General features: G+C 36.3%; 1 protein-coding gene across 1 annotated transcript in view; it reads right to left on the bottom strand.

Annotated features, from left to right (window-relative positions):
• Positions 1-18472, bottom strand: part of AKAP11 (A-kinase anchoring protein 11) — a 43325-nt gene that overhangs the window by 16839 nt on the left and 8014 nt on the right. The window contains exons 3-8 of the mRNA XM_025894997.2: positions 17751-17858; positions 12123-12239; positions 8749-8796; positions 7167-7301; positions 6033-6297; positions 911-5570 (exon numbers count right to left, since the gene is read on the bottom strand). Of these exons, the coding sequence (XP_025750782.1) occupies positions 911-5570; positions 6033-6297; positions 7167-7301; positions 8749-8796; positions 12123-12239; positions 17751-17810 (5285 nt within the window). The 5' untranslated portion in view covers positions 17811-17858. The remainder of the gene's footprint in view (positions 1-910; positions 5571-6032; positions 6298-7166; positions 7302-8748; positions 8797-12122; positions 12240-17750; positions 17859-18472) is intronic.

Raw genomic sequence — 18472 nt, 5'->3', positions numbered from 1 at the left:
TATCAAACCTTGAAAAATTTAGTTCAGTCCCACTGTGGCCTTCACCCACTGAAAACAAAATAATCAATTTTATTGTCCATCATGATGGCCCTCAAAAAAGCACACAGTAGAAATATAAATATGACTTCAAATTTAAAAATACAACATGGTAAGGATAGTTCTTGGACCTGAAGAGGAGATTTCACTCTGATCACTGCACAGTCTGTTTTAAGAAACAGCTGTGGTTTGTCACAAATTCATTGTGGCATGTATTTCCTATTTATAGGCCTATTAAAAGGAAAACAGTATGTTATGCTTTGCTAAATACACATGAATTTCAAAGTCAATTCCTTAATTATTGTATTACTATTCTATAACATAAAGTGTGGTTAATAAGTTGTTTTTTCTTAAAGTAACAGGTTGGGCTTTTTTTTTTCCCCCGATAAAAAGGAAACTACTACAACACGACCATTATAAAAATTAAGCCTTCATACTACAAAGCAGTGGCTCGTTCAGCCACCATGTTCAGCCAGCTCGTTCAGCCAGATGCTGAAGAGGAAATACAAATAGGGAGCAAACCTGGATTTTGTCAGAGCTCACAGATCAACAAAACCTGTAAGGGCTAGTATTCTTTACCGCAGGTAGTATTTTCAAGTTGAAATGATAAATTCCACTTATTAGTCACCTACTGGAACATAACCATGCTGATATACATAGAAACTTTGGTTTCAAGCTCACACAGGTGGAAAAAAGCTTTTTTTTCCTAGTTCTGAATTATTTAAATATCACCAGAAGAAAAAAAGAAAACATTCAGAAAATAAAGTGTGCATTTCTAAGAAAATATGTATTAAAATTCCTTCTGAGCACATATTTGTATTAACGATCCTTTTTCTGGTACAAAATGCAACAAAAAAGAAAAAATTAATATTACCTTATGGTAACTGCCTGACCAATATTAGTCATAGCTGATGTCATTATTTCAGTAGTAAGGCTTTCAGCAAAACTGACTCCGTCTTGTCCAATACCACTGTCAGCTGTCAGACTTGTGTAACTCAGCTCTCTTTCTGCTTTCTCTATGGCCGCAGTAGCCCCCTTGTCCGAAAACACTGTCCTCTGTTCTACATCAACGTGAATTTTGGGAATATCAAGCTGAAACACTCTTGAATTCTGACAGGCACCACCCGATCCAGAATGAAGTAAATGCCTCACTGGAATGAAGGATTCTTGTGCAGGCAGACGATGAGACATACTTTCTGTACAGTACCGATGTTCCTTCATACTGCAGCATCTACAGACAGTTCCAGAAAAAGGAGACAGTTTCTCAGTATATGAGAGCTTATCGCCACTTCTTCTGTTTTCGGCCACACGGAGAATAGCCGACTCTAAACTCATTTCTAGAGTATCATCTGCTACTTTTCTAGCATATTGTTCTATAGCTTGAATTATGCCTTCAGTGTAGCCATTTTCATTTATACTACCTGTACTATGATACAGTTTATGATCTCGGGAGAAAGGAAGAAATGTCCTAGAAAGTCTTGTTTTAATGAGATCCCCCGTGAGTTCATCAAATTCAGTCTTTTTATATAGACAGGAATCTGTCAGAGACTTCGGCAAAGACGCTCCCGACATTTTCAGTTTCTTCCTGACATCAGAAGTGATACTGTGAGCAAGGGATCCTGAAAAATGCAACAACTCGGTACATTCTGTTCTCTGTGTGCCAAAACCCCTTTCATACATTTGGCCTTCACAGTGATGAATGCTGCTTTTCACTGGCTGTACTGCATCTTTATTCACTGCTTTGATCAGTTCCAGTTTACCATTTACCTGTGCATTTTGCCCAGGACATGTCTTTCTGTTATATCGCAATTTGGTTTTTCTGGCAGCTTGCTGCAAGCCCGATTTGATAGACCTGTAAGCAAGTCTGCTAGCATACTGATCCATTAACAGCTCAGCACTACCACCTTCTCTTTTCAAAACTCGAATGACGTGATCTGCATATTCGTCAGTCACACTTTCACAGCTCGGGTACTTGGAAGTCAAACCTGTCATGCCCGAACCTTGTGGTAAAGAAAGTACAGATGAACCTCTCTCCCCAAGCCACTGGTCCTGCACTGGACCAAACCCTTCTTTTGAACTACCATCTTTATCGCCTTTTCTCAGATAAAAGCAATCCACTTGACAGTTAACCCGCTTCAATCTCAACAGTTTACAATGCTTTGATTTCACTACTTTCTTGGCCTCGTTGATGACTTTTCCTGCCATATCACCTGCATAATTCCACAAAGAATTACATGTCTCTTCTGGGATATTTATAAATGCAGTATATCCACATATTTTCTTTTGCATACCTAACTGAAACTGCCTACCAGCATGTCTTTCATTTGTTTTACCATCTAAACGGGAAGCAGCCATTTCAGTCGCTATCGAAACTATATGGCTAGCTAAACAATCTGCATACTGAATTGTTTTTTCCAAATGCTCCCCTTTCTCAACAGGCATTAGAGAATGATCTTCATCTTCACTACTTTCCACTTCTTCAGAAAGGGACCGCATGAGTTTCAGCATAAATTCCTCATTTTCCAAAGAGTCATGTTCAGTTTCAGAAAAATCAGTAAAGGATGGATTGTAAGGTGTAGAAGGTGGTGTTGCAGGTGCAAATTCCTTTGCTAATTCTCCCTTGAGTTTCTTTGACAGTTTTCTTAGGTTCCTTTCAGAAGTACCTTCACATGGCACTAAAGGAGTCGGTGGGGGTGTATTGGGCATTAAACAGGTATTTCCATGTTTGAAACTTGATTTTTCTTCCATCTGCAAAACACCTTCACTGCCAAACATCACTGAAGAAAAGCTATTTGCATGCAGAAAACAATCAGCCTGCCTGTAATTCAAAGCTCCTGCTGATAGTTTCTGGGTATCTTTTTTTTTTGAAGGCTTGTTTAAGCACGTTATTGAACAGCTTCCCATGTCAGTACAGTCCTCTAGAACATGCTTCGCAAAAGTCACAGTGGAACAAGGAGGTGGTGATTTTGAGGAAAACCTATGTCCTTTTTGTTCCTGCCAACAATCTTTAGATTCTGAAAAACACTGAACAGAATGAGTTGGAGTAAGAAATTTACATGGATTATTCAAAGGCAACTGTTGTTGTTCCATGATTATAGAAACATTACTTTGCTTCTCAGCCTCTTGCTTCTTTATCACACACTGTTCTTTTCGATTGGTATCTCTGTAGGTTTGTGAGCTCATATTACATGTTAAATTCTCACTAGTGTTACATAACACAGTTTTACTTTCATCCACAGATTGTTTTATGACATACTTGGCCAAATGATCTGCAAACACATTCTTGGGGAAGTCTTCACCAATACCTTGCACATAAGGTTTTTTATCTATTATTTTTCTTGTTAAAAAATCTGTATACTCTTCTACTGCTTTTGTTACTCTAGATGAGGTTATGGCTTCATAAGCTTCATTCACTATCATATCTACCATAGTTCCAGAGAAAGTATTAATGCCTTTTGACCCACTTGTTAATTCTGAACTACTGTTTATTCCAGATCTGTTATTTGTTAGTTTGGTATCATTTTGGTTACAAAAGATCGATGGAGTACTTTCAGTACTTGGACTGTGATTTGAAGTTAGATATATATTTCTGAAAGAAGAGACTTCCTCCTCTCTCTTTCTGCTTGTGAAAAATGGATGAGTCGAGTCTTTGAATACCTTCATATTGTCATCAGCATTTGGAATACTGGATACTTTTGCTTTGTAAGCATCAGAGGAAACCTGTTGTTGACAAAGAGCTCTTCCAGCTAAGGGCACAGGTATTGAACTTACAAAACCAGAGGTGCAAAACAGAGCTTGCTGTACTGTATATTCCTTCTTGGAATCTTGGACTGGTTTTAGTCCTATCCTATCATTAAAATTAGGAAAAACTGTGGAAGTCTGTGTTGACTCTAACATACTTTCTGCACTTACATATTTAATATTGTCCATGGAAACACTAATGGCTGCTTGTGTTGTGAAGGTCACATCAACCTGAGATAGTTCAATAAATGCCTCCTGAATGACAGATTCAGACAAATCTCGGGCATAGGATCTTACCACTTTGTTTTCGTAATCAAATGATGAAGGTTGTGAAGCTGTAGGTGTTGATGGATATGAGAACTGGCATACTTCCATGATTCCTTCAAACACAAGTTCTTCAGCAAGGTCTGCTGCAAACCGTGCAACGGTGTTGGTAAATATTTGTTTCTTTACGTGACACAGTTCTTTCAAAGCAGCAGTTATAGCTTCGCTCACCAAAAAGTTTGCTATCCCATTAATGGCACGCTGCTTCAGGGAGATTGCTCTACGTCTTCCAATCTCATAAAAAGCCATCTGAAAGACGGAAGAAGTCAACCTAGCAGCCAAATGACAGAGTGCATTGGTGCATGAAGAAACACCTTTTTGCAGGTCTTTAAATGCACTGCCAAAACTTTTTTCAACCAATTCAGCTGCAAATTTCTGAATGCTATCTCTAATCATAAGTGACTTATGTTTAGATTTTGCTTGTTTATCTGGTTCCTTACTAGTTTTCATTTTCAGATCTGCAGCTTGCCTTTTTTTCTCTTTCAAAGCAATCTTTTTGTGCTTCGAATCATTTCCTGCACATACTTTTTCTGATGAGGGTTCAGAAGAAAAAACAGAACCAAGTATTTCAAATGAAACACTATCAGCATATGCTGAGTAACTATTATAAGTTGCATCATGGTGATTTTGACCTGTCCTATCTCCACCAAGATTACTTCGACACAAACATTCGGAAGAACCGCAGCTCCCTAGTGGACTGAAAGCTGACGTTCTAATAGGGCTGAAGAAGCCTCCATTCTCTTCCCCTGATGTTTTAACTGGGCGAGGGGAATCCGGGACCTCAAAGATGCTGCTGTACGGTGATTCTGGCTTACGAGGAGTTGGTTTCTTTACATTGGCTGGGAGAGTCGGACGATCAAAATTGAATTTCTGCGGATTCATTGTAACGCTTGCAGAAGACAATTTTTCATGTGCAGTCCTCCTTTTCTGGGAGGGACTCCCTAGGATGGGATCCCTAATAATTTTACAAGAGTTTTCCAAGGTTTGCTCCAGCTCATCAAATTGATCAAAACTATCAAAAAATTCACTTACTTCTGAGTCTGAATCCTCTATACCATCTTTCACTACTGGAATTTTTGGCAGTTGAAGTTTTGCCTTTAAGCTTTTTTGATACCCTTCTTCATCTAAGAAGATGATGGGGCTTGGGCTGGAGCAGTCTGACTCAGAGGATTCAGCTGGAGAGGAAGAAAACAATGTTTTACGTAAAAAATTAACACCTTGATCAGAAGGATTATATGGCTTATAGAAACTCCTCTGTATCCACGGATCAGAAATTGAGGTTGTTACTGAATTCTTTACTGAAGACAGTTCCTTAAGTCCCAAAATATCAATCAAAGTAGAAGATCTGGCAGATGACTTTCGACGTGTAGAACCTACAAGGATCTTTGAGTCAACAGCTTCTAAACATTGAGCAGGGATGGTCTGTGAAGCAGCATCTCGATGGTTTTGAGAAGCAAAGCTGCACGCACCTGAACAAAAAAAAAAAAAAAAAGGAAAAAAAAGATTACTTCAAAATCAAGAACTTCCACAAAACTGCAGAAAACAGGGCAGATTTTAATGGCAACTGCTGGGTTTATTATTGTTGCAAAATGCTAGCTTATCTTTCATGATTAAAGCAACCTTTCATTTTCTTCAAATCCTATTACGCAAATCTAATCACTCACAAATTAATGTATTTTTAGCACACAAAGTAGAATAAGATTCTATTTGATATACAAATGACACTGAGATTAGAATCTTTGGTTTATGAGTTGGTAAGCTGTGGTGAAAAGAGTAAAAAATTAATTTTTCAATTGCCCAATACCCTTTTACAAAACATCATTAATTTCATTTACATTACACTATTCATTTACATTTACTTTCATATTAAATCCCAACAGCCTAAATTTCAAATACCTATTTCTACAAGGATACAGCGTGCAAGAACTTACCAGCACTTTGTATCTTTGAAGGTTCATCTTCATCTAAGTGTTCAAAAGCAGTAACAAAATCATCCTCAATTGAAGAAACTGAGTGATTAGTGTCATCATCTTCTCCATGGGATGTCTCTGTTTCATGTTTTTGTGAAGAGTTTATTTCTACTGCATATCTTATGCCTGTGGTATACTTGCTCAGCAAGGTAAATATATAATCAACTTTGATCCTTGGGAATGAAGGAGAGAGTCTCACCACACAAAACACTTCAGCAAGTTGATTCTTGAAAAAGAGAGCAACAAGAAAACAAATATAGCAATCTTAGAACAATTCAATTGTCAGGAGTATCAAGGGATTTCTTCAGTGCATTTTTTATGAAGAGTAAATAATTCAGAAATACTTTAAATATAAGAAAATTGTGTAGAGTGACAGAATCACCCATTTTCATAACTTCTGCATTCTCAATATTTCACTGCAATAATGTAACATAACTCTGATAATAGGTTTCCAAGAATCTATTAAAGAACGCGTGTGAAAATTCGTAGAGGAAGACAGTATTTCTTCCGCACGTTTATGCTGAATAGTACTTCAGTTTATAGGATATTTGTTTCTTCAAGGTATTATCTTATATGCAACATTTGTAATTGGAAAGAATATAACTACCTTGGCAATAATGGGAACAGTATCAAAATAAAAATAATGGAAATTACATCATTAACAGTATTTACAATTGTAATTTTTTTTTTTTTGTAAGACAGGAGTCCACTGGACATTCACGTAATTTTTGGCATCTCTGTTTCAAAAAGAAAAGTCTGCTGAAGATGAAAGCTGTATCAGAGCAGAGCAGAGATGGGTAACTTGCCAAATTTCATATTCTTTCCAAATTGGCAGTGAAAGGGACTACAGCCTAGCAGAAACATGGGATCAGCACCATAATTAAATATTTGTTGAATATTTTCTGTAAACAATACAGTACTGTTTATTCTGATATTTTCTGACATCCATTTTCATGGAATCACAGAAATATAACATTAATACTCCTGTGGCTAAGATGGTCTGAAACCAAAAGCACGACAAGGTGCGATATGACCGATCTCTTTAGGAGGTGAAATACAATGCTTCTGACATGCAAGAAGACAGAAAAATTTTACCTGATGTTTCATGACAAAAGGTTTTGCCAAGGTTTTCTTTACATCTTTTAGAAATATAGCCTCGTTTTCTTTTAGTTTGCGCAACTGGAGCGATTTCAGAACATCTGGAAGCTCTACAGAAACAGCTGACAACTCCTGATTTAAATACACAAACACATTGAGAATATCAAGTCAAAAAGATAACTTGTAAATGACAATGGGTTTGATCTCATATCCCCCCTAAATAGTAACAGCTACTAATTTTGGTAAAGTTTTTTTTGATTCCCTATTTCTTGCTCCATCCTCCACTTATTCGCTCTAACTGTGGTGTAAAGCTCGTGTAAACAAGCTTTAATGCAGTCCATACTTGGAAGATGCTTAGAAGTCATAGAGGAGAATCCTGTAAGCGCTGAAAAGCAGCTGCACGTCCTACAAACTACACAACTACAAACACTGATCTCAGCTAATAATGGTTCTCAGTGGATCTCTACATGCTCTTGGTGTGCTTTATTGGAACAGTGTTCTAAGTCCCTATTACAAAAACAAGGACAAGGCATTTCTTAAAGCAAGACCTTGGATAACCTTTATATTTACCTAATATAGAAGAAGCCTGTGAAAGATTTATAGGGTTTTTTTCAACAGCCCAAACACTGCTGATCCCTATGGTTCAAAGTAAATCTCCATAAACGTATTCTGTCCAATTTTCTTTAAATTCCATCCAGTTATAGACAATCAAACAGTTCTTATTCATCCTTGAAAGAATATCTAGTGTTATTATAATTTGATTAACAGGAACACTGATATAAGTTGGAAGACAAATGGATTCAGAGTTTCTTTATTCATTTTTAAACATCAGTAAACTATCACAGCAATCTCTATCTACTAGGATCTAGACAGAGTAGAAGTGTGGAATTGCACTGTGAAGATGCATGTTATGAATTATACTGATGTATAAGTTGTATAGGAAGACTAAATCCTTAGCTTATGAAAAATCACACATTATAATCCTCCTAGTTTGTTACACTCCACCTTTTAAAATAATATTTCCTGATCTAATTCTCCAGAACATTATCTTAAGGCATAGCCATAATACTGACTCCTGAGCCCCCCACCAGCAATTCACAGCTAGCGGTCAATTCAATAAAGTTTTAGCTTCACACATGCAACCCTACCATATGAATAAGCACAACTCAACTAAGGAGAAGATTACAAACTAAAATACTGATACACACATGTTTGTAACAACAACAAAACCCAAACCAAGAAAGCACCCACAAAACCCCAAAACCAAACGAGCCCCTTCCCACCTAAACACTTCCCCCAGTCAATCATCCCCTTCTGCCACATTTAAATAAGTTGTTCCAGACCATCCTAACACAAAGACTGAGCCAGATAATATTGTAAATACATGCAAAACACCAATTATAATATTAAAATAATTATTTCCAAGCTTTCAATGGCATTTGAAACTTAGGCTTTTACGTACTCAAGATACATCTGTTTCATTTCTCAAACACCAAAATTCCTCAATTTAAAAAACTAGGTACTACTTAGAAGAAAGCACCAGCTATTATTTTCCAGTATAGACAGATATATATTGTACCTGCAAGCAAGCAGTACCCATCTCTTCAGCAAAACCTATAAATGTAATCTGTAAAATAAATACATTAATATAGTTAAGTACAGAAAAGAACTTTTTTGTTTTATGCAGATATTTAAGAGCTAAAAATTCAGCAGACTGTAACAAAGTTTCACTCCACTGCCACAATAACCATAACTTAGGGTAGCATAGTTTGCTCAAACAGTAGCACACAGTTTTTCATAAAGACTAGTAATCCTATACTATTTGACTTGTGAAAGGTCAGGCCAGGCTGAAGAAAACCCACTATACAGAAATTTTTCTAGTGACTGGTACATACAGAGCAACACATACCAACCTCATTACATCTGTTAAAATAAACACAATTTTGCAAAGATCAGTGTTCATCTGTCCTTGCTTCAGGCTGGGAACATGTAAAACAGTTCCAGTCTGAAATCTGTCCATGCTAAAATAAACTGTTACACATTTGCATATACCAAAGAAAGTGTAAAGCCAACACATTATACAATTTGCCATGTAAATTGATTAGCCTAAGGCCAAAACACAACGGATTACTGAAGCCACATGTTTGCACGCCATATCCAAGTAGACAAACCTTTAACTTCATTTCAAACATCAGATTTCCTCAGTTCTCACTTAGTATTTCCCTAACGACAAATCAATAGGGTATCTGCATGCTCCAAAAAATCCCAAGGCATTTATTTTCAAAACATGGTTGTCAGAAAATAAATGTTGTTTCCATTTTGTGGATATGGAATAAAGCACAAAGACTAAATACTTTCACTGATGTTTGAAATTAGTTTCATATGGCTTAGGTTCCATTATTTCAGAGCACTATGAAACAGACTGAGTTTTATGTATTAAAGCCAGCTCATAAATTTGTAGCAACTACTCCCGTTACTCCAAAGAACATCGCTATGTTTACATTAATTTATTATTAACTGGTTCAGCTACCTGCCTGTATATACACAGAATCTCTGAGAATTACAGAGCTAGAAAAAGAAATAGCTGAAAAACAATTCTATTTGAACTGTATTTGTGTTTTGAATATGTTCTTTCGAAGTGTGACAAAAAAAAAAAACCCTCAAACTTTCTTTTAAACTGGAATCATACTATGAAAAATTCTGATGTCTTTATTTCAGAGAGTCTCATGCTGGGAAAAAGATCTCATGCCCCCAGAAAACATCTTCCCACATACATCCACTCATGTCAGCTATGACAACATCATAAACGAAACAATGCTTCACAGCAGCATTCCAAATCGCTCCAGACAAATTACACATCTCCACCACCGTATTCACTGTGTTAACTGTGAAACAATCCTGTTTGAGCAACATTACCTTTCAACTCCTACATCTTCTCTTCAACTCCTAAATAATTCATCTGCACAGTATCTTCAAGACACTTTTCAGCTTCTATGTATTTTTATCTCTACAGTATCTACAATGTGAATTGAATTCCTCCACAGAAGAAGCAAAATATCAAACAATTTAAAGGACTTGGGGAAAAAAACTTAGTTCTCTGAAGAACATTTTGAGAGGCTTTAGAGTTTTTTGCTGTTGGGGGTTTTTTGGCAGTTTTGTTTGGTCCTTTTAACAGATGTCTTCTTACATGCCCCTTCCTCTTCCTCAAGATAATGATTCCAACCCTTCCCTGCTCTCATGGGATAATTCACTGTGCAAGACAGGGAGTAACAGCTTCACACAAATGAAGAACAGTATGTACACTGAGTGGTCAGCAGACTGCTGTCAAAAAGACCACACCCCTACTGAGTTTGCCTGTTTTTGCCTCAATGATGATACTAATTTAGATTTCTTTATTGTGCCAGTTTTCACAGAAAAACAATCACCTTTTAATACCTTGAACATGTCTGAAGTTAGTACACCAATTCAAAAGCTGTTGGGGAGTAGGCCAGGGAAATAAAAAAGGTCATCAGTAACACAAGATCTTTTTTTAAACCAAAAATAGTCTATGAGATGCTGTATTTGAAGGTTATCATAAGCCATGGGTACAGAGGAAATGGATTAAAATGGTACAGGAAAACCTAAATACTGGTTTGCTGAAGTCTGAGTAATTATCTTTGCAGTCCTAATAATATTCCATTAACATCATTCTCCACATCTTTCCTATATTTCCATAAGGAAAAAATACCTATTCTGTGGCAGGTTATTGACCCTCTTACACTTCAACCAGTGGGCTCTTAATTGCTTGCTCTAATAAGGTAGCTAATATAGTCAGCTATTTTTCTCCATAGGGGCCATCAGTGCAGGCATATAAAACATAACTGACATATAGCTGGCAACACAAGACAAAAAGTGCTTCATAGGTTTGTAAAGCATGGTCCATCTGGTCAGATACAGACAAGGTTTTGCCATAGTTTTTTTGGGGTTTTTTTGCCAAGGTTTTTCTGCATAGCTCTTCTTTCTTACCTTAATCTGCCACAGCTTTTCATCTTTCACAAATTTAGCATCCTGCCTGCTCCCCAAACATTCCATAGAGTCACAACCAATCACAAAATCCCTGGTGTTATCCAGGTAATCCTAATTCCTCTCTGCCAGACACACAATCTGCCTCTTGCCTTCCTCCTGCTACTCCTTATGCCATTACCTAACAGTCTCCCTAACCACTTCCTGAGTTGTCTTTCCTTCATTTCTCCCTGTCTCAGCTCCTCTGCATGGCCAGTTTAAGTCATCCTCTCCTCCTCTAAGCTCCTTGTCAGGCCTGTCAACTACTAATTAGAAGTCTTGAAAAACACTTAATACAAGTTACACAGTTACACATTGCTTCTTACCTTTTTTCTTTTCCCTTTGGAAAAGTTGCTGTTAGTCTTGTAACTCAAACAGTTCTAGTAATTCCTCTTTACAGCTTGAGATTTACCTAGACAGTCCTGCATTCTGTTCAGGTCTACTTCTCCCCAGACCTCGTCCAGCTTTCAGCCCACCTGTATTCACGTAAAACAAGTCTAGATCTGCAATTTTAAGCTTCAGTTTTTACTGCTAAGCACAGGGCAAATGAGAAATCACTTTAACTTTTATCTTCAGACCTGGATCAAAATGTTCTGCCACTTTGTTAGGATACCATCCACACAACCTTGATCACAGCAATGCTCGCAAATGCAGTACCACCCAAGTCATCTATTTACACATTTTGGTTTTCTAGTTTCACAAATCCTCCAAAGCAGAGAAATGTCATCTTGAAATGTCACAGCTTAAGACTACAGTGATTGAATTCAAGAATGACAAGGGTACAGATTTTACAGCCAGTAACTTGAATCATTGTTCCTGTTTACTATCCTGCAACTTCCCATACTGTTTCAAGCAAAGCTGTTTTCTATCATAGCCACAAAAATGTATATAGATGGTAACATTATGCCAAACCTCAATAAAATTATCTTCTTCTTCCCGATTTAGGCATTCCTCTGCTGATACCTTGCATAACTCTTTCCTGCTGTGTAGCAGTGACTTCATAGAGTGCAGTATACCTTCACCAAAACTCTGAAAAATAATTAAAACAAAAATTAAAAAAAAAAAAAAATGCATTTTCAGTTTCAGAAACATGGTCCATTCATCTCTCCCCTGTCCCCCATAGGCTTCCCTACTCTAATTACTATTTCAAATTACTTTGTATATAAATCATCAGGTTTGAAGTTTAAATTCACTTTAGGATATGGAACTGAAACAGGTAAGTTGTTTTCTTCAAGCAATATCTTTATTCCAAAATAGGTTCTGCATTTAAAAAAAAAAAATAAAGGAAAAAGATAAGAACACACAGACTTGGAAAAAAAGAACAGATGAATCCAAGATGAAATCCAAACACCATCTACTCCTTGCATTGAAGCCTATATATGGAATTTCTTCAACAGCTTTTCCTTAAATAAGATGAAAAGCAATTTTAGCCAAGAAAAGTCATGCAGGTGGTTTCAAAAGTCACAGGGGAAGAAAACAAACAAGTAAACAAAAAAACCCAAGAAAATCCACACACATTCTTCCCCATTCTGTGAAAGATACGAAACAACTGTAACTTAATTCCATGTAAACATTTCTTGTAATATTTCTTATAATAACACTTATGGTGACATGCAAGCATCCACAGATGGCTAAAAAAGGCTGAAGAATCCAAGACTTTCTCCTAGAGTAACAAAGTGCAGAAGGCAAATAGGACGACAGAACAACAACAAAACTGCTTCGCTCAGCTCATAAAACAGGCAATATCCTCGCAATTGTTTTAGGAAGTCAGTAATTTTTTTTTTTATATTTAAAACTGTCATCTTCTCTAGCAAGTTGTAAGGTTAAGAAGACAAATAAGATCATCACACGGTTAAAAATTGTTAATCCATTTAATTATTCTCTAAAAGATTACCCTGTTAAAAAATGACGTGAGAAATCACTGTGTCCAACTTATGACAAGGTATGTCAAATCTGCACAGCTTCTCAAACAATAGCAGAAGTGCTAGATAAGCAAATTTAGTCAGAGAATGTTATGCCTTTCTGATACTCCCGAAACAAAAGCAATCCCTTTATATAAAAGGTGATCTTACATATTGCAGTTAAACCTCAAGAAAGATTTTATTTTTTCCCTGTATAAAAAGCAGTATCAAGTACTACTACATAGGAAGTCAAAGTATTAGAGCAGGGCCAGTGTCACCATTCTTGTGCTCATGGCAACACAAAATTAGGAAAGCATTTCTAGAATGAACAGAAAAAAAGCAAATCAGAACATCAGGATCCTTGAAATTACCAAAATACATTTCAGAATGTTAGCAAACACGGCTCAGACTACCAACCTGACGCTAAAGAAGTCAAAGCAGTAACTGTTATAGAAAAGCTACAGCTGAACTATTTTAAAAAGCACTTTATTGGTTCATTTGAAATAAATTAATGAAGTATTCACCAAATTTCCATTTTTATCTATTCTCTTGCCCCTACATGTTTAGTTGTAATTTACTTCCACAGTTCAGTAATGTATCTTTGTACTTTCCAAAGTATGCTGCCAGTGTCTTTCTCTGATTCTCTGGATCTTCCAAATTTACAGGTGGCTGCAATATTACTCAAAGACTGCTCCCCAGCAATTCCTTCATTCATCTTGTACAAAAGTAATCTGCATAATTAGGGGGAAAAAAAAAAGTCGTATGTCATGACCTGCTAATTTTTTGCAAGCCAACAGTGCTCCAGTTTGAGAAGGGCTCATTGTTATTCTCTAGTTGGGTTTTCTAAAGCTACAAACTATTACATACATCTTATTTATAAGCAAGTACTGTTCCCTAGTTTTACATCTGAAAGGCAGAATAGGTAACTATGAACCAGAGAATGGTATGAGGAACTACTGAGGTGAAGCAAAATTCAACATTTTGGAGAATATTAATTTGAAGTGGGAGAAGAAGAAAGATGAAACAAATGTAAAAATTTCCCTAAGGTCTGGAAGAACCAGCATACAAGACTATATGCAGGTCTGGTGGTCCATGGTAGCAGTATGTAACCAAAGAGATAAAATATCATATTTAAAATGAGGAGCAAGTGATGCATGCTTTTCAGATCATATTAATGAATATAAAAAAGTTCAGAATGTGAAAACAGTAAAGATATGGAAATTAACATGCAAAACACATACACATAGAAAAAAATCTCATTTATCTGTGACTTTCATAGATTATTTAGATTGAAGTATATGAAGAGTTAACAAAACCAGATAAAGACAGAGTTTACTAAAAGAGCTGGTTTTGGAAAAGAAGACTTTGCCTGAATAGAGACAATACAGAGATGATTTTGAGAATAGCTGATGTAGGTCAGTAACCAACTTCCTCAAAATTTATCTTGAGACTGATGTAAAACACCATCATCATTAATACATTTAATGAGGGAAAAAAAGTAAATATGAGATGAAAACTGATGATAATTGAAGTAAGCAGGTGTCATCAGCTAAGAAGAAGAATATCATACAGGAAGGACCTGCCCAACGTGAGAGTGTTTTAAAATGCAACCACAGAAAGCATAGTTATGTCCTCAAAAACTAAAAGCAAGCTTTAAAATAGAATTGCAAATTCACAAGCTGGGAAATAAAAGATCTGAGTTGACTTCTTGATCGTAGTATAGCAATGAATGGTCAATATGATACAGCACTGAAAATAGCAAATGTGCATCCTTGAGTGAAAGAACTGACATCAGTCACTGAGAAGGACATCCTGTGTAATTGCACATACAGTATTATCCACATGTAAAAAGAAGATTAACGCACAACAAGCACAGAAAGTAGGACTATGAAGGATAATCACTGGAATCCAGAGGCTTTCATACAAAAGCAGACTAAAACCTTAGTTTACACAGTTTCCATAAACCAAGGCTAACAGAGGACATAATTGTAAAAAAAATCATAAGGGTGAATATCAGCAAAAGAAAATAAATTATTTAAGCAGAAGAATAATGACATCCATGAACAAACAGGTATAAATTTGCTGCTGAGTAGCTTCAGCCTGAAATTCGTAAGATTCTTAGCTATTACCGCAGTGTGGTTCAGAAAGACTTAAAACCAGCAGTAGGTTTGGTGGGAGGGTTAAACTCCCCTCATTAACTGAGAGACTATATTTAATAACTTATTCATATTCTTATCCCTATCAAAGTTGTGCTTGTGACAGGAGAGGACTGGACTCAATTTCAGGGAAATCCTCCTATCAGACAATATAAGCAAGTTCTCTCACAATCCCATACCAGGAGACACGCAACTACATTAAAAACTGAAAACTAGCAAGTTCCCAAGACTATAAGCTCAGTTTAGGTAAGGACAAGAGGTCATCTTCAGCAAAAGTAGGTAATTTGTTTTAATAAACAGTACAACTACTTCCAATGTACATTGACATATGGGCAAAAAACACCCAAGCAATATATAAGGCTCTACTTGCTAAGCCTGTGTACTCCTTTCTCACAGAAATTCTAAAGTCATATCTTGCAAGAAATCTTGAGCACAGATTCAAAGTTACTAAGTTATATCAGGGGAAAAACGCAAATATCATCAAGGTGCTGAGACCTGAACAATGAAAATCCTTGTCACACCTCTAGCTCAACTGAGCAATTCAAAGACTTGCATTGTCCTCTTCGCAAATCAAGAAGTCAATATCTACAGATCCTTCACAGCACACTAGAGCAAATTCTACAGTATTTGGTCTCATTAAGTGTTTTAAACAACTGCTCTCTAACATTTCAAACAATCTGTAAGTTGCCACAATCTCTAAAGAAATTAAGCTGGGTGCTGGAGAGTCATGCTTACTCTTCTCTTAAGCAACAAAGCTCTTCCTGATTTCATCATTTGCTGTAAGATTTTAATGGACTGAATATTCTGAGGCAATTTTGTAAAAACAGAAACTTGGGCTTTAAATGTGCACACCACAACTTTGCAATGACTTTCAAGACCTATTACTGCAACAATTCCTGTTAACTATGACAAAGTATTACAAAGAGGACAGGAATCAGACCACAATGTTCTGTGAATCAACAGAAGATGAAACACAGTGCAATTCTGACCACCCTACTGCCTGGCTCTACGAGAGAGAAAGTTTCACACTATAATCTGAACAGCCACTTCTCAGGGAAACATCAAGAGGCAGCCACAGATGAAAACATTAGAGCCTGGCTGTGTGAAAATGCAGAATTCTGCAAGACACTCGAGAAGTGTCAAATTCACATTTCTAGAACCACACAGTCCAGAATGCTTAATGGCAATTAGAGTAGTTCACACAGCTAATATTTTAGGCAACTATCAGACTCAGTGAGGAATCACTGGTCACAGTCATTATTAGAAAGATGTTTCTGTAACCCATAAGTTTAAAAACATGGGGGTGATGGGGAGGGTGGTATTTGTTTTGTTTTGTAAATTGAAGCAGAAAAACAAATAAAGAACATATTTTAAAAGTCCTTTAAGAATGCAAAATTACTTAACTGTAATTAAAGAACTCTTTGAGCTGGAAAGTTCTCATAAACCAATAAAATAGAAGGTTTTATACTGTGTGTTTTAAAGTGAAAGAATATCACCCATAATTACAAACTGCTTAATATATGTCAGTTAACATTCTGTGTCAGGACCTGGAACAACTGACTGTCTCATAATACTTTCCTTTGGTTCAAATAGTTTCTCCAGGACACATACCACAGACACTGTTTCCTTAAAAAACCGAAATCTGCTTATGAAATAGAATAATGCAATTTTCATGTGACAAGATGCCTCCTTGCTCAGTTTCTCCTCCTACCATTGCAGCAATTTGCAAATAAAAAAGTTATTAGTAACCAGGAAAGACCTATGAACTCACCTCTGTTCAATTACCTTGAGAAATACAATTGGATAAATAAATTTTTTCCTTTAGGAAAACTGCAACTTTTATTTCAATAAGCACTTACATAAATTGCAAAAAAATTTGAGGAAGAGTATTTATGTTCTCCAAGCTAAAGTGACAAAATTTAAAAGAATAAATAAATAAATATTATTGAAATAAAAAAAAACCACTCATATCTTTTGTAAGTGCTAGATATATTTTCTTTTTCACCTAGGCAGTTTCTAAATGTTTCTGTAAACAGAAGGGTAAACCAGGCAAGAATCCAAGATCTAAAGATACAGATATTACCAGGAAGCCCTAACACAGACTTCACAGAACTCGATGAAGACTACATATTTGTATTTTAATTTATTACATATAAAATCAAAAAATCTGTTCTAAAATAAAAGCTATCTTTCAATAAACAGGGTAATGTCTAGGAAATTAATGCATCATGATTTCATCATGTCACCTCGAAAGGCAAAAGCATGCACCACTTCCTTAAATTATGCTCTCTCCCAGTTCAATTACACTAAATATGCCAAAGGAAAGGCAATTTCTTTGCCTCCTTGAAATGTCAGACAACCACAATTAAAACGTACTAATGAAAAACCCCATAATCAAAAAACCTCAACCAAACCAGTTCATTTGCTTCATTAATAGGTCGAAAAGCTCTAAAATATTTTTTTATTTAAATACAGATAATTACCTTTTTCACAGATATTCTTGGTTTCATTCGATTGCCCTGAGCTCTGGCATACATGTCCATGATCTTACCAGTCTCAGTATTTGATGAAAGAAGTCAGCTCAAAAATACCTACAAAAAACAATTACATTTTATTATTTTATATTTATTCATTTAGTTTGTATCCACTTTGAAAATGCAAGTAGACAAAACAAGAACCAATAATAAAAACCAATTAAAAATCATTTTAAAACTGAGAAAGATTAAACAGCACACCATCCATACTGACAGTTTCCTTTAAAAAGTACTGCCTTAACGACCAGACAGGAAATATAGAACACACACCTTGCAGTAAGTTACATAGTTCAACTAGATTTCAAGGCTGCGTGGGGGTGGGGAGGAACATTACATTAAATAATGTTTCACCATCACTGATACTCTTGAAAGTCTATCAGCAGATTCCTTTACCCACTATGTGCTAGAACTACCCTTCAACAATCTTGAGAGGCAAATGTACAACTTACCCACTCAACCACCTGGCCTAGTCATTTCTGTCAACTGAAGGTACTACAGGCTAACACGGATCAACACTCAGTTCTCTGGCCCTGCTCTGGGCAGTTGTCTTTGCTGGCAAAACACAGCAGACTAAAGCTGAATTTACCAGCACTTCAATGAAGTACGTCACAAGAGTTTCTGCTCGAGTCAGCTGCCCTTACTGATCTTAAGTCTAGTTCTAACAACAAGAA

This window comes from Manacus vitellinus, unplaced genomic scaffold (genome assembly GCF_001715985.3).
Source record: "Manacus vitellinus isolate BGI_N305 unplaced genomic scaffold, ASM171598v3 scaffold_2_pilon, whole genome shotgun sequence".
Taxonomy (NCBI): Eukaryota; Metazoa; Chordata; class Aves; order Passeriformes; family Pipridae; genus Manacus; species Manacus vitellinus.
Note: the sequence above shows the minus strand (reverse complement) of the source record. Positions and strands in the feature narration are given on the sequence as shown.